The sequence below is a fragment of the Rhinopithecus bieti genome, unplaced genomic scaffold (genome assembly GCF_001698545.2).
Source record: "Rhinopithecus bieti isolate Rb0 unplaced genomic scaffold, ASM169854v2 scaffold_41913, whole genome shotgun sequence".
Lineage (NCBI taxonomy): Eukaryota > Metazoa > Chordata > Mammalia > Primates > Cercopithecidae > Rhinopithecus > Rhinopithecus bieti.
The window spans coordinates 3,140,889-3,155,885 of NW_016818964.1; the positions used below are offsets into that span (position 1 = coordinate 3,140,889).

The 14,997-nt window shown below is 48.7% G+C and overlaps 1 protein-coding gene across 1 annotated transcript; it reads right to left on the reverse strand.

Annotated features, from left to right (window-relative positions):
- Positions 1-2,583: 2,583 nt before the first annotated feature.
- On the reverse strand, positions 2,584-14,226 carry SERPINA12 (serpin family A member 12). The gene is made up of 4 exons (XM_017857877.1): positions 13,582-14,226; positions 11,614-11,884; positions 5,285-5,432; positions 2,584-2,803 (listed from the first exon to the last, which is right to left on the reverse strand). Exons 1-4 carry the CDS (start codon positions 14,213-14,215, stop codon positions 2,612-2,614), a joined length of 1,245 nt encoding a protein of 414 aa, XP_017713366.1. The 5' UTR covers positions 14,216-14,226; the 3' UTR covers positions 2,584-2,611.
- Between the last annotated feature and the right edge of the window lie 771 nt (positions 14,227-14,997).

Here is a 14,997-nt window from a genome sequence, read left to right on the forward strand (position 1 = left end):
GGGAGTTATACATGATATAAATGATGAATTGATGGGTGCTGACGAGTTGATGGGTGCAGCACACCAACATGGCATAAGTATACATATGTAACAAACCTGCACGTTATGCACATGTACCCTAGAACTTAAAGTATAATAAAAAAATAAATAAACAAAAAAAAATACCAATCAGTATTTAACATATTAATAACTATGCTGGAAAAAACACTTCTATATGCAGTTTTAATTCCTAACTACAGTTTAAAAACAGATGAGTTCCCAGCATTTGGAGCTCTCCCTAAATATTACATCCCGAGGAAGCCTTTCTTGGGCCATCGGACTGGATGTGACCCTTCTGTGACATGCGACCCCCGGACTGGACATGATCCTTCTGTGACACGTGCCCGTCCGACTGGATGCAATCCTTCTGTGACATCCTTTGCAAGCTCTGCAACGTCTCCTTCACTGTGCCCACTGCAGCTCATGACGAATGTGTGTTTATTGTATTCATGATGGCTTCCCTCACTGATTATTAACCCCAGGAAGGCAGGAACCGGTCTACATGTATCAACGAGGAGCTCAGAGATTGCAGCCCGGAAGTCATCATTTAATGGAGGATTGACTGCAGCCCACAGAGGGCTGGAGGGAACATTCAGACCCACTTGCCATCGTCATGCATGGAGGTGAGGGTTTTGGAAGGCTGCTTGGAAGATGTTGGAAAGGTAGAGAAGAGTTCACAAAGAGGTCCTAATGGCCTGGGTATTAAAGGGTGAGTAGAAGTTTGTTAGGCTAGAGGAGGGAATTCTCATTAGAGGAGATGACAGAAGCAAATGCCTGGGGCAGAGTTTTGGGAAACAGCTGGTCATTGCAGACACTGGAGGGGGCTGGTGGGGACCGCAGCAGGGGCTCTCAACTGCAAGCCCACATGCCAGGCACGATGGCCATGCAACCTCATGTGATCCTCAGAGGTAGGTAGGTAGATAGAGGGTATTAGACTCTAGCTTAGCCGCTGAGGTAGATATTATGATCCTCTCTCAATAAATGAAGCAGCTAAGGCTCAGAAAGGTTTAGTGACATGCACAGGTCACCTGGCCACTCAGTGGCTTGCCTGGCTGTGTCACGTCCCCAGTGTCATATTTTGTGCACCTGACACCGTAGCTGAGGGTTTCTGTCTTTCCATACCCACCCTTCAGGCTGGGGCAGGGGAAATGATGTCGGCAAAGGGCTCGGCTGAGATTCCCAGGCTTTTTCCCAGGTCTGTGTCCCTGTGCGGGGTCTCAACCTTCTCTCTCACCCCCACCCTCTGGAAAAGGGGCTGCGCACTCTGGGCTCCCGGGCTCAGCCTTCACCACCGTCCACTAGCCCCGGCCCCCCACCAGGCAGCCTTCTCCACCAGCCTCTGGCTACTCCTCCCTTCCTGCCCCAAACCAGAAGATGGGGCGCTTGCTGCATGTGGCTAACCCTGAGGCCACGAGGAAGCCACTTCACCTCTCTGAGCCTCAGTTTCCACGTCTGTCATAGGGACGCCCACTCTGGCTGCTCTGAGAGCACCTGTGACCAGAACACAAAGGACACTTTGAGCTGCAAACTGCTAAACAGGCCCAGGAAATGATAAGTAGTAACAGCCGAGGCTTCTCAATGCCAAGCCAGCAAGTATCCTCTCCTCTCCAAACACCGGAAGCCCAGAGAATTCCCTGCAGGAAAAGAAGGAACCAGATGCCTGAAATGAGCTGGCACCAGGCCAGGGACTTGTGGACGGCCCTGCGAGCACCTGGTGCCCTCTAGTGGCCACAGGAGGCCCTGCAGGGCCGCATTTTCTGGGGCCACTCACTCTTCAATTGAACTTGCTAACAGGTTTAAACCGCAGGATCTGCCTTTAACAACCAGATAAGGAGGGGACATGGGAGGGAGGGTGCCAGGACGTTCTTTTTGTGCCTGAAATGGATAAAGTTGGCGGCAAATTCTAGCTGCTACTCTAGACTTCGTCCTTCTAATGTTGCCCCAGGGGCTGAACTGGCCCTGTCCCTGTTTCCCCATCCACCTGAATGCCTGGCTGAGCCCAGAGCTCCCACGTGGACACACTGGGGCGGATAATTGGCCGAGGGCTTACAGAGGTGGGAACAACTTTTTTAAAGCACTGAACTAGCTTCCTCGGAGCCCCAAAGGGAGTGGCAAGACCTTCACTTCAGAAATAAGAAGACAGGCCCAAAGAGGGTTTGTGGCTTTCCCAAAGATACCTCATTCTAGGATTTGAACCCAGTCTCTCCCTCCAGTCTCCAGGTACTTGCGGTGGCCCATACCTTCCCCAGATTATCCACCAATAGCCAGTCAACCTGGGGCAGGGCTGCGGGGAGAAACGTTTGTTTATTAAATCACAGAGTCCCTCTGCCTGCTGGAGGGGAGAGGAGAATGCCACCGAGTCGGGGGGCATCGAATCCCAGCATTTGAATGGGCAGGGAGGGAACGGGGCACAGGACTTCCTAGAACTTGCAATTTTGCTCTTTCAGGCAGTCTAGGGAGATAGTGACGGGGAGGGGCTAAGCTGAACTGTGCCTGTCACTTCCATCTCAGGAAGACGGAACATGTTCAATCCCAAGCCATGTTCGGGGTCTGCGGCAACAGGAATTCTCCTTTATTTTCCAATAGGGTTAACAATCTTTCCCAGGAAGAGCACGGAAGGTATTTTCTCGCTGTAAATCAGCAGCAGATAGGGTTTGTCTATCTTGACGACGAGTGGTGTCTCCATGGGCAGAGTCTGTACTCCAGTGCCAGCGGCCCCCTCCGTACCCCTCTCATCCATCTTCAGCTCAGCCTTGTGCACAGCCTGTGGAAGCCAAGGGCAAAGTCAGGGACTGCCAAGCTGCTCAGCGACCATGGTGGGCCGGAGGCCCAGAGAGGATCAGAGAGGGAGACAACTTGGTCCAAGCTGTCCAGCACAGCAGTAACTTGGTTTACTCCAGGGTTTCTGGCTCTTTTGCCATTAATGCTGGAGAATATTCGACAAGCAGATGCCGCGTGAAGGAAAAGATGGTGCAGGGGGAGCATCAGTTACGGGGGTCGGTGTGGGGAGAGATGGAGTGGAGTTTGCTTCTCTTTCTCATGGGTTACAGGGAAGCATCAACCACAGCCATGGCAGAAAAGGTCTACTGGGCTGTAGTTGGGTGAAAGTGAGGTGGTGGTATCCCCACCCTGAAGCCTCCAGCACCTCCTTTCATCCACCTGGTGGATGGTTAAGAGGGAGGAGGATTCTGGATTAGCTCTGAGATGACTTGCATCCCAAATCCACTCCAAAGGCATCAACATCTGTAAACAGGTGATCAGTACTGGTAAGCGGATGGGTATGTGTGAAATCCTTGCACATTTCTTCCTAGTCTGCAAAATTCTCACAATTTTCCTTGCAGAAAACAGGATAGTATCCTGTGATAGAATCACAGCTATCAGCAAGCGTAACTACAGAACTACAGAGCCATTAAACTCAACAAGACCTTCAGAGCTGGTGTTGAATGTTTGTGGGAAGTCTGTGGCAGGAAAGCTCAAAAGTGAGAAAATTCTAGTAGCTGTGTTTCTTATGTCAAAGTGAAAATTACAGTGGAATCTGTGCCATCTGATTCAGAGCAGCGGGCTCAGCTTGGCAAGCTGGATCCTTCCCAGACTGGCTTGAACCTCCCACTTCATCTCCATTAAGCACCTAATCCCCACCACCCACTACTGCATGATATGCAAAACCCTCCAGCCTTGGCCACACTGCTGCACCCATTCCTGCACCCATCTCTGCTCGTTGAAATCTTTCCCCTCCTTCAATGCCTTTTTAACCCCAAAGTAGGGTTGCCAGGTGAAATACAGGACATCCAGTGAAATTTGAATTCAAGATAAACAATGAATATGTTTTAGTGTAAGTATGTCCTCTGCAATATTCAGAACATACTGGCACTAAAAAAATTATTCATCATTTATCTAAAATTCAATTTTTTTTTTTTTTTTTTTTTAGACGGAGTCTCACTCTGTCGCCCAGGCTGGAGTGCAGTGGCCGGATCTCAGCTCACTGCAAGCTCTGCCTCCCGGGTTTACGCCATTCTCCTGCCTCAGCCTCCCAAGTAACTGGGACTACAGGTGCCCGCCACCTTGCCCGGCTAGTTTTTTGTATTTTTAGTAGAGACAGGGTTTCACTGTGTTAGGCAGGATGGTCTCGATCTCCTGACCTCGTGATCCGCCTGTCTCGGCCTCCCAAAGTGCTGGGATTACAGGCTTGAGCCACCGCGCCTGGCTTAAAATTCAAATTTAGCTGGGTATCCTGTATGAAATCTGCTAAATTTGGTGACCCTACTTATATGCTGCTCTCTTTTGGCCCCAGGCAATCAGGTGCTCACCTTTGTCAGAGGCCACAGGCCCCTTTGCTTGGTCATCTCTTCCTATGCAGCAAATGCTTACGCCAACTCATACAAAACGTGTGGCCTTGGGCGCGGTGGCTCACGCCTGTAATCCCAGCACTTTGGGAGGCCAAGATGGGTGGATGACCTGAGATCAGGAGTTTGAGACCAGCCTGGCCAACATGCTGAAACCCCGTCTCTACTAAAAATTCAAAAAAATTAGCTGGGCATGGGGCGGGCGCCTGTAATCCCAGCTACTCAGGAGGCTAAGGCAGGAGAATTGCTTGAACCCGGGAGGTGGAGGTTGCAGTGAGCCAAGATGTACCATTGCACGCCAGTCTGGGCAACAGAGCAAGACTCTGTCAAAAAAAAAAGAAAGAAGAAAGAAAGAAAGAGAGAAAGAGAGGAAGAAAGAGAGAGAGAGAGAGAGAGGAAGAAAGACAAAAAAGAAAGAAAGAAAGGAAAAGAAAGAGAGAGAAGAGGAGAAGAGAGAGAAGAGGGAGGAGGGAGGGAGGGGAGGAAGGGAAAGGGAAGGAAAAGGAAGGAAAGGAAGGAAGAAGGAAAGGAGGAAGGAAGGAAGGAAAGGAAAAGGAAAAGGAAGGAAAAGAGAGAAAAGCATGTTGCCTTTGAGAGAGGGTCTGGGTTAGATCTAGACCATTTCTAGGCCTGATAACTGTTCCAGGCCTTGATCAATGTTTGTTACATTGAATAGATTTCCAAAATAGCAGCAGTTTTAAAGACTGGAAGCATGGGGCTGGGGGAGGTTATGTAGTTTGCCCAGTATCATGGGATTGGTAAGGGTCACAGCTGGATTCATGGCCACCCCAACTGGTGGGTGGAGTCCTGGCTCTGACAGCCACTGTGACCCTGGCTCTGGCCCGGGACTGGGCGAAGGCCCCTGTGCTGCAGGGAGTGGAGTCCAGGCTAGGCAGGCTTACCTGGCCGACTTTCAGGTTGCGATAAGGGGCGATCTTGGTGAGTTCACCATGCTCCTCAAAGATTCTGGAGATACCCATGTAGGAGAGAGTCTTCTTCAGGTCGAAGGTGCCTGTCATGTGGAGTCTGGGCACAGACACATCTACGACCCTGGGGAATTGACACGACAAGGGTGAGTGGTCAAGTCCTGTTGTGTTGCAGAGTAAGCCTCAGGATACATGATGAATGAAATGTGTCCTCCCAGCCCCAAAGGTCTCCAATCTCTCTCCATCCACAGAACGAGGAGGGATTCCTTAACCCTGGGACCCTATTTTCAAAACACTGTAAGCAATCTGAACAGTATCCCTGCCTCCCAGCACACCTGCCCCAGAACCTTCTACAGCGAGTGTTCTCAAGTCTCAAGTCCCCCTGTCTCAGAGCCCCTTCAGCCACAGTCACTGACAATGTCCCCACTGTAGTCACTGCCATGCCTGAGCCCTGAGCCCATCCTGACCCCGGAATATCTGACGCTGGAGGGAACAGGGCACCCAGAATCTGGAGCTAGACAGAACTGAGTTCAAATCCACTCTGCCTCTCATGAGCTCTATGACTTGGGGCAAATGACCTTCCCTCTCTAAGTCACTTACGCGAGAAGGAAGCTGATCCTCATCCCTCCCGCGGAACACTAGGGGTGCTAAGGCAAATGCAGACAAGGCGCTCAGCAGACAGTCGGCGCTTAGCAGGTGTCCATCCTCCTGCCCTCCAACTAGTAACTTCACATCCTCTGTGGCTGAACCGCGATCAGCCTCCTGCCCGGAGCCTGGGGCCAGGGTCTCCTGAGGTACCTGCAGGCCCTGGACTCCTGTTCACCTGGCCCTGCACCCTATTTTCCCACCTACCCAAGGACCTCATTCCTGCCTATGTGTCCTCTCTCTCCTGCATCATCCTTCAACAGTGCCCCTTTGATCCTCCTCTGGAGAAGGCTGCACCCGATCCTCAAAAACTAACGCCAAGACATCTGTCTTGGCCCTGAATTGCCTTTCCAGCTTCCAGCTCATTTCTTTACTTCCCTTTGTAGCAGAGGTTGTCTCTGCTAGCTATCTCCACTCCCTCCCACGATTGCCTCAGTCCACTGCAGTCCGCTCTTTGACTTCAACTTTCTATGGAAGTAACTCTTTCCAGAGTCACCGTTGACATCCAGCCCCACATCCCAGAGTCAACTCCCAGTGAGCCGCACCTGCCAGTAATCTCTTTCCCCAGGGTGAAGCGTTCCAAGTTCACCCTTGAGGCTTCTCCTCCTTCCCCACCACTCCTGCCCCTGTCTGGCTCCACCCCACCTGTCTCTACCAGCTACGCTGCTGCTCCAAGACTCAGACCTTGGTCCCCTTCTCTTTTCCACCTTCACTCCCTCCCCATGAATGGCATTCAGTCTCACAGCTTTGAATATCATCCACAGACCTGACGACTCCCAAATTTACCTTTCCACTACTTCATTCACTCAACAAACATTTATTAAATGCCCACTGTATACCAGGTGCTGTTCTAGGTGCTGGAGATGCATCTATGAACAGAACAGGCAAAGATCCCTGCCCCTGACTGTGTGTTCTAGCAGGGAAGACAGAGGATAGAATCAACATCGCAAAAAGTACCACCTAAACCTACACACACGTACCGGTAGTATGCAGAAGGCAGTAAGTGCTATGGAAAAAAATAAATAGGTCAACTTGCAGATATCGGGGATCGGTCCAAGGTTTGAGCAAACCTTGAGGCATGCAAGGGAATTCGACAAATTAGGCTTTTTTTTTTTTTTTTTTTCTGAATAAAATGGGCAGTCACTGTAGGGTTTTGAAGAGAGGAGTGACATAGTCTTGCTTAGGATTTAAAAAGATAATTCTATCGCCTCTGTTAAGAATATACTCTTGGTGGTGGTGGTGTGTGTGAAGTAGGGATGGGCAAAACTGATGCCGGGAGACCATTTGGAAGCTAGTGTGGTCGTCGGATGTTGGGAGCCATAGAGAGAGTGGAAAGATACCAAATTCCAGATGTAGTTTGCTGTAGGCTAAAGGGGTTTCCTGACAGACGGAATGAGGCATTTGAGAGTGGTCAGGGTGACTCCAAGGTTTTTGGCTTGAGCAACTAAAAAGATGGAGTCACCATTGACTGAGATGGGCAGGCTTGGGGAGGCTCCCTGGGGACAGATCAGGACACCATTCTAGATGTGTTGACACTAAGCTCCAATTACACATACAGGGGAGATTCTGGGTAAACAGAAAGATCCATGACTCTGGAGTTTGGGGGAGAACAGGGACTGGGGCTAGAAGCATGGCAGTCGTGGTAATAGAGATGGTGTTTAAAGCTCTGAGCCTGTGCACTCACTCAGGAGTAAGTATAGAGAGAAAAGAAGGCTGGGAATTGAGCCCTGAGACACTCACCTCTGAGACCTGGAGGAGGAGAGGGGTCTCCAGCAAAGGAGATTGAGGAGGGGAGAGGTGGGATGTGCCGTGAGAGTGGAGAGCTTGAAGCCAAATGAAGAGCACCTTAAGGAGGTGGGGACACCAACCAGCCTAACAGCGAGGCCTGAGGCTGACTGCACTCTGCAACACAGACACCCTTGGGACCCTGGGAATGGAGCTGTCTGTGAGAAGTAGGTGCAGAAGCTGGACTGGAGTGGATTTAGGAAAGGATGAGAGGAACTAGGGGCTGTGAACAGAGGCAACTGTTTCACGGTATTCACCTGCAAAGGGGGAGTGACGAAATGGGGGAATAACTGGGGGAAAGCAGAGGTCAAGAGACACTTTTATGTTGGGAAAAATAAGAGCATTGAGATTTCCTGCAGGCCAGCACAAGTCGTACAGGTCTGCTTGCACAGAAGGCAGACACCTGCTTTGTCTTCTTGCATAGAAGCCACTTCCATGAGCTGTAAGTTATCCCTGGCCCCCTACGAGGTTTCATGATGAGATGGAAGATAAGAGCATCTTTGTATCTGATGGAAATGATTCAGAAGAGAGAAAAACATATGTTGATGTAGGAAAGTGAGGAGTGGATTTCTAGGGTGATGTTCCTGAGTAGCGAAGAGCCCTAGGTCCAGTGCGTTAATGGGGAGATTTGCTTTAGTTTGTGCCAACATGGGAAGGCATTAAATGCAGCTGCTGCTGGCAGGTGAGTGCATATACCAATATGTACGGAAATGTGTGGGGGGCACCCAGGCTGGGAGTGGACCCTCAACACTTCTGAACAGGACAATGGCTATTTCAAAACCACCAGCAATTTTCTGCTCCTAAAGGTGGACCCTGGGAAATAGAGCGTTTCCTCTGGGGAAATCAGAGGAGCACCTGGCCTCAAATTATGCAAATCCAAAGCAGGTGTCTGCCTCCTGCACAGAGGCCAGGTGGAAGTCATCCGAAGCCTAAATTCTGACATGTTCTACCCACATGTAAACTGGTGTGTGTCTGTTGACTTTGTTACTCCTTTTAGGGAAAAGGTGATTTTTCTGCTCAGGGTCTTCTCCCGTCTGGAGGGGACTGCAGGAAGAATACATAGGGATAGCCTGTCCACCCCACAGCGGACCACTGAGATGTCCGGACTACGCTTCTCACCGGTAGATCAAAGCAACTTGACCTCTTATCTCCCAGAAATAATGAGCTCAGACAGTAGGAATATTTGCCTATCATGTTCTAACCAAATGTAATTCCTTGGGGACTGTGGGCAAGCCCCCTGTCCTGCAAGAGGATTTGGAGTTTCTTCTTGGGAAGGTAGACATTACCCTGTCTGTCATTCCAAGGCCAGAAGTGACTGGGTAGGCAAGACATCCCTGGGGTGAGAAGAACCTTCCTCTCCATGGCCTTCCTGGTGAGGAGGCCTGGCCTCAAGTCATGAAGATGCAGGAAGCAGTCCCAGAGGGATAGGGGAGGCAGAGCAGGCACTAGATAAATGGAAGGAGGTGCCCTGGAAAAGACGCTGAGAATAGCCTACACTTGGACTCTACAAGACGCCACTTCTATGCACTCTAAGTTATCCTGGGTTCTTGTGAGAGCTTTGGTTCTGTTATTCCCAAACCTCCAGGAAGTCTGGCACTGGCCTACAGAAAATCTCGAAGGTTCTATTCCACTCTTGAGTAGAGGTGCAAAAGGAGATGAAGCCTGAAGCCAGAGAGATAGTGGCAGTGGCCAGGGAACATCTCTGTGTGGTTAGTGGGGGCCTGATGGTGGTCACAGCACCGGGGGCTGCAGAGGGCTTTGGTGAGGGGAACGTGAAGCCCCCAGTGCAGCACCTGAGCTGTAGCCCCATGGGGAAATTGTCAGACATGGCTTGGAGATGGGACGGGAGTGCAGTCAGGATGGCAAGTTCCAGCAAATCAACTGCAGGGTCTCAAGCCACTGTAATTTGAGTCCTACAGGAAAGGTCATATTCTGGAGTCCATGTCTCACAAAGTCAGGACTTCCAGATGAAGTGGGGTGGAAGACCTGGCATTCTTCCCATTTCTCACCTTCTCTTCACCTTCTACAGCCCCAAATTCCTTAGGGAGATCTCCCAAGACATCCCTATGAACTCTAAAACTCTGTAGAGTGCAGGCTGAAACATGTCAGTCCCTTTGGGATGTCCCCATGTTGAGACAACATGGGGGAACCTGTGGGTGGTAACTGAACTGAACTGATGTGACTCCTTTCACATGGAACATGGTCTTGGAGGCATTGCAGAATGCATCTGTGATATCTAGAGTGGGCTGCAGGCACAAAAAAGGAAAATTCTGGTTCTGAATACTTTCAATAAAGTCACATTTATGGAAGGGGGGAGCTAAGTGGCAGGGCATTCCAAGAGCACTGCCATCCCTCGAGATCTGCACAGCCTCACCTGCCCTTCCCACTGGAAACATCTTCTTCAGTGGAGGAGCAGCCGCCCTAGAGCTTCAACCTGAGGGTAAGAGGGTCAGATTTGCAGGACACCTGTCATTCAATAAACCAGAAGTTCAAAAGTTCTGCTGAGAACCTTGGGGCTCTGCCTCTTTAGCCAATGGGAAGGAGAAGGAGAAAGGAACTTGCATTTGGGTGTGTTTTCTGTGGGGCAATGTTTGCTAAGGCACACTTAATTCTCTCAAGAGTACTGTGATGTTGGCAATATTACGTCCACACACCATAGATGAGAAAATCAGGTCTCAGCTAAAGGTTGTAACCTGGACCCCTCCTTTTGTTTCAGTGGCCAGACCCTGCCAACCCTTGCAGCTCCCTGGTTCCCAGTGAGAAGGGCGGGTGAGGCTACACAGATCTCAAGGGATGGCAACTCTCTCAGGATGCTTTGCCACTGGGCTCCCCCGTCCCAGAGCCGTGACTTTATTGGAAGCATTCAGAATCAGAATTTCCCTTTCTTGAGCCTGCGGCTCACTCTAAATATAAGAGATGCATTCTGCAATGCCTCCAAGGTCATGTTCTGCAGGAAAAGAGTTGCATCAGTTCAGTTACCACCCATGGGTTACTAAGCTCAGTCCTAGGATCATCTGCACCTCTCCTGGAACCATCCTTGGTGCCTGACAGGACATTAGGTGTGGCAGAGGTTCTCAGTAAATACCTTTATGGAGATGCACGGGGAATGATGACAGGGACAAAGTGGAAGAGGGAAAGAGAAGAACAGAGAAGGGGACATCTGACACCTGTCCAAGTGGAAGCTGCCCACTCTGCTACATCCCCTTCACTGCTCTGGCCACTAGAGGCCACTAGCCCAGCCACTTTCAAGGCACTAGGTATGTCCATGCTGACACTAAGTCCCTAAGACTTAAACCCAACACCAACTCTTACCTCTTCCCCCAAAATCTATCAGTAAGCAAGTGCCTGGGAGGAATTCTGTAGGCTTAGCATTAATCTAATATCTGTTTATGTTTTAAAAGAAAAATATTTACTCTCTTTGGTTCTTCAACTATTTGTATAACTTACTTTGGACACTTCACGGGTTTTGTTGTGACACCACAGTTGACAACATCATTCTCCTCACAACTCACAGCTCTCTTTTACAGCCCGTGTGTGTCCTTGCAGTTTCCTTTGCTCGTCCACCTTTCATACAGACTGCCACCCAGCCTTGAAGACTTGGCTCAAATACTATATCCTCTGTGAAGTCCTCCCTGACCACCACCCTCCGCTGAGACTCCATCTACTGTGCTCTCACAGTCTTGATGAATCTCCCTCAAAGAGTCAAGCACTTCACTCTATTCTTGTGATTTGTTCCCCAGTCTACTTCTCACCATGATATAAGTTTATTATAGAGGCCAGAAGAGGACTTGGCCGTGAGGTAAGAGCTCAGAGAGAAGAAATAAGAGGGAAGACAGGAGAAGGAAAAAGCTGCGAGGGCTAGGCACCCACTTTACCTGCGTGACAGTAACGTTTTCCATCTGGAGAAAGTGTCCACCTGCAAGCCCTTCTCCAAGTGCTTCAGCTTGCCCTCATCAGGAAGGAGGAAGATGGCTGTGATATTTTTCTGGTAGGGTATTTCCAGGATGGTGCAAGAGAGCTTATCATCATAGCCAACTTGGTACATGCCACTACGGAACATCATGGGCACCTTGACTGAACTGTTTTTCTCCGAAAAGAAATCTTCCTCTTTAGTCACATTTGGATCAAACTCATGTTGCCACCTGGCTTAGTTTGAAGAAAGACAAAATGACATGATCATCCCATGGGAGAAAAGGTGACTAAATCCATCTAACCACTAGTCTCTGTCCACACAGATTCAGGGTGAAAAGGGATATTCTGGGGTATCAGGGAAGTCCTTGCCCTCATACCACATCCTGGAGATTTCTGATGAGATGGGCTCAGGTGTAATTATTAGTTCCCAAAGAAGTCAAGACTAGACTGCCAAATTAAGAGGGGAAAAGCAGACTACCATAAGCCCAGGTTCCCCTAAGCCTGAGAAAGCCCACTGAGTATGTCCTAACAGAGGGGACTGCATTACAATTAATGAGGGCTAATTGAGTCTGGTGTGAGTAGAAATGCTTGATTCTAATCTGAGTCAGTCCTGAAGGAGCTGCTGTCATGTGGAACTAAGAAAACTGATGAAACAGGCTGCCATTGGGAGCTTGCCAAAGAGCAGTGAACACTGAAGCCTGGGTGCCTGGACTCTGAAGATACCTTGACCTATTGGGCATAAACTCAGACCTGGGTCTTTCAAACTTGCTACTCGAGAGTCCTCATTGTAGGGCCAACTCCCTGAGTTCAAATCCTGGCCTCACTGTTCTATCTACCTGTCCAAAAGGTTATCAAGGGTTAACTTTGGGTAAGTGTCTCAGTCTCCCTGGACTTCAGTGTTCTTATTTGTAGAATGAGGATATTGGCAGCTACCTCATAGGGATGCCTTGACATGTAGCAGGATAAGGCAGCACAGCTCAGTGCCTGTGTATAGTGAGGTTGAGTAGGTGCTAGTCATCATCAGCATCGTTATTTTCACTGTTATTCCTGTTGTTATCTAGGGGACATAGGAATTTCAGGAAATTCCATATTCTCCCCTTTCCTTCTCTGGTTTAGGCACATCGAGGTTTTAGACTGCCAGTGGTCACCTTTTTTCTTCTTTAGCCATCAATCTGCCTGTGGATTTTGAGAACCCTCAATTTTTTATATTTAGTACCGTGTTCCTGACACTCCAGCAGTGATTTTATCTGGACCGATGGGTGTTGGCCTCTGATTCTCACCTATTTTGGCCAACCTGTCTGTGTATATGTGTTCTGTGTGGTGTTGGGGGATAAAGCTGAAATTTGGAAACAAACATTCTTCCGTCTTTTTTTTCTGTCTCTTTCCATCAGATCTGGGAAATATATAAAGTCTGATAAGGAGAATTCATATATATTATATATAAGAAGACCCACCGAGTGATCACCATCACCGTAATCAACACAATCACTATCTCAGGTGTCTGCTTAAAGTGCTGGAAAGCACACAGTGCTAGGGCCAAGAGAAATGGGTTCCAGTCCTGACTCTCAATGATGGGCTTTGTAACTTGGAGTAAGTCAGTTAATCTCTCTCTGAATTTTTTTCTCTTCTAAGAGATGGGAATAAAATGTAATTCCGATCTCTGTAACCAATGTTGTGTTAGGATAATCACTAACCATGAAAATGACAGACTTCATAAAGCTCATTTCACATACATTTTCACTTTAAATCTTGATAATCATATGATGAGTTATGTATTATGGTACCCATTTTACAGATAGGTAAAGCGAGGTTCTGAGAGATAAATGACGTATGAATTCAAGGTCAAAGAGCAAATAGTGGCCAACCCAGGTTTTTAACCCAAGTCTAATGGTCATCCTATTCATTCCACACCAACATGCCAAAAGCCTTACCTCGGAAGAAAATATAATTTGTAAGAAGCATCACAGTGCCAGGGTCTATATTCTTGATCAGGTTATTAATTTTCCCATGGGTTTTATTACTGATAAAGTCATTGATCTGCTTCTGAGTAATTTTCAAATTCTGAAAGTTGGTGAGTATGGTTTCTGCACCATAAAAGTTCTCGGCATCTTCCAAAAACATACGCTGGGGCTGCAGCCTCCGGTCAATGAACAGCATGTTCCCGATGCTCACTTGGAGGTCCTGGGTCTTCTGGTTCAGCTCGTGGATGATGTAATGGAAGCCCTCATGAAGATCTTTTTCTGGGATCTTTCTGAAGTTGAACCCCTGCTTGATCTCGTCCAGGGAGCTGTCCTGGGCACCCAGGCACAGCAAGGAGAAAGCTGTAGAGATGCTCAAGGGGGATAGCATGATGTTCCTGCCAGGGTTGTTGGAGGCCAGCTTCTTGAGAAGCTTAAAGCCAAAATCCATGTTCTGCCTTGTAAGCTCCTTGGCTGCCTTCCTTTCCTTCCACCCTTGGGCCTGGCCCAAAGCTTTATAATTCCTTGGTGAGAAGCTTGGCTCCAGAAGACCTTTCACGGTGAGGAGAACAGCCAGAAAAATGGCCAGGCCCAGCGTGGGGTTCATTTTCCTTGAAGACTATCTTGTTGAGTAGTAGACCTGAGGTTAGCAGAGAAAAAGAACGTGATAACCCCATCGCCCACAAGTTACCCAGAGGAAGACCAGACGAAAGAAGAAATACAGTGACTAGTATGTGTTGTACATAGCAGTTTGTGAGTGCTTTGACCTGTTCATAGCATTTAACCTTTGTAGTCACCCTGGGGACTAGAAATGACTTTCTACATTTTGTAAATAGGAGGACTGAATATAGAAGACATCTCTTGTTTTTGTACCCTCTTTATGGAAACAGTGTCGCAATTCCTTTGAGGAACAGCTCTCCTCCCCTCCATTGGACCACAGTGAGGATACCCCATAGTGTAGGCATGTGACCCAGACCTACCTTCATTGCTTTGCCACACTGACTGGTTAAAGACGAGAATGTGGACCAAAATCAGACCAGTCAGTGTCTTTCTAAGGGAATGTAAAAGTCCCTAAACTTTGAGGCGGCTAGCTTTGTGAAGTAGCCCTGAAGCTGAATGTGGCCACGGTTTCCACATGTAGGAGAGGAGAGCGATAGAGGGAGGTGGAAAGACAGAAATGGACTGACACATCCGATGACATCTCCGGAGATCCTGGACTAAGCTTTACCTCAATTTACTACCCACTTCCATGTTTCCAAGTTACAAAAGCCAGTAAGTTTCCCTTTTAGAGTTGGCTGGTTTGAGGTGAATTTTTTCCCCTTCAGCCAAAAGAATCATGACTAATTTGCAGAGATCAAGCCCTTTGTTTAAGTGCATATGTTCTCTAGG

What these genes read in the sequence shown, in the direction of transcription:
- SERPINA12 (XM_017857877.1), bottom strand. Translation starts at nt 14,215, where the DNA reads ATGAACCCCACGCTGGGCCTGGCCATTTTTCTGGCTGTTCTCCTCACC. An exon ending in AAATTATATTTTCTTCCGAG is followed by an intron (nt 11,885 to 13,581) that starts GTAAGGCTTTTG and finishes CTTCAAACTAAG; the next exon opens with CCAGGTGGCAACATGAGTTT. An exon ending in GCAACCTGAAAGTCGGCCAG is followed by an intron (nt 2,804 to 5,284) that starts GTAAGCCTGCCT and finishes TGGCTTCCACAG; the next exon opens with GCTGTGCACAAGGCTGAGCT.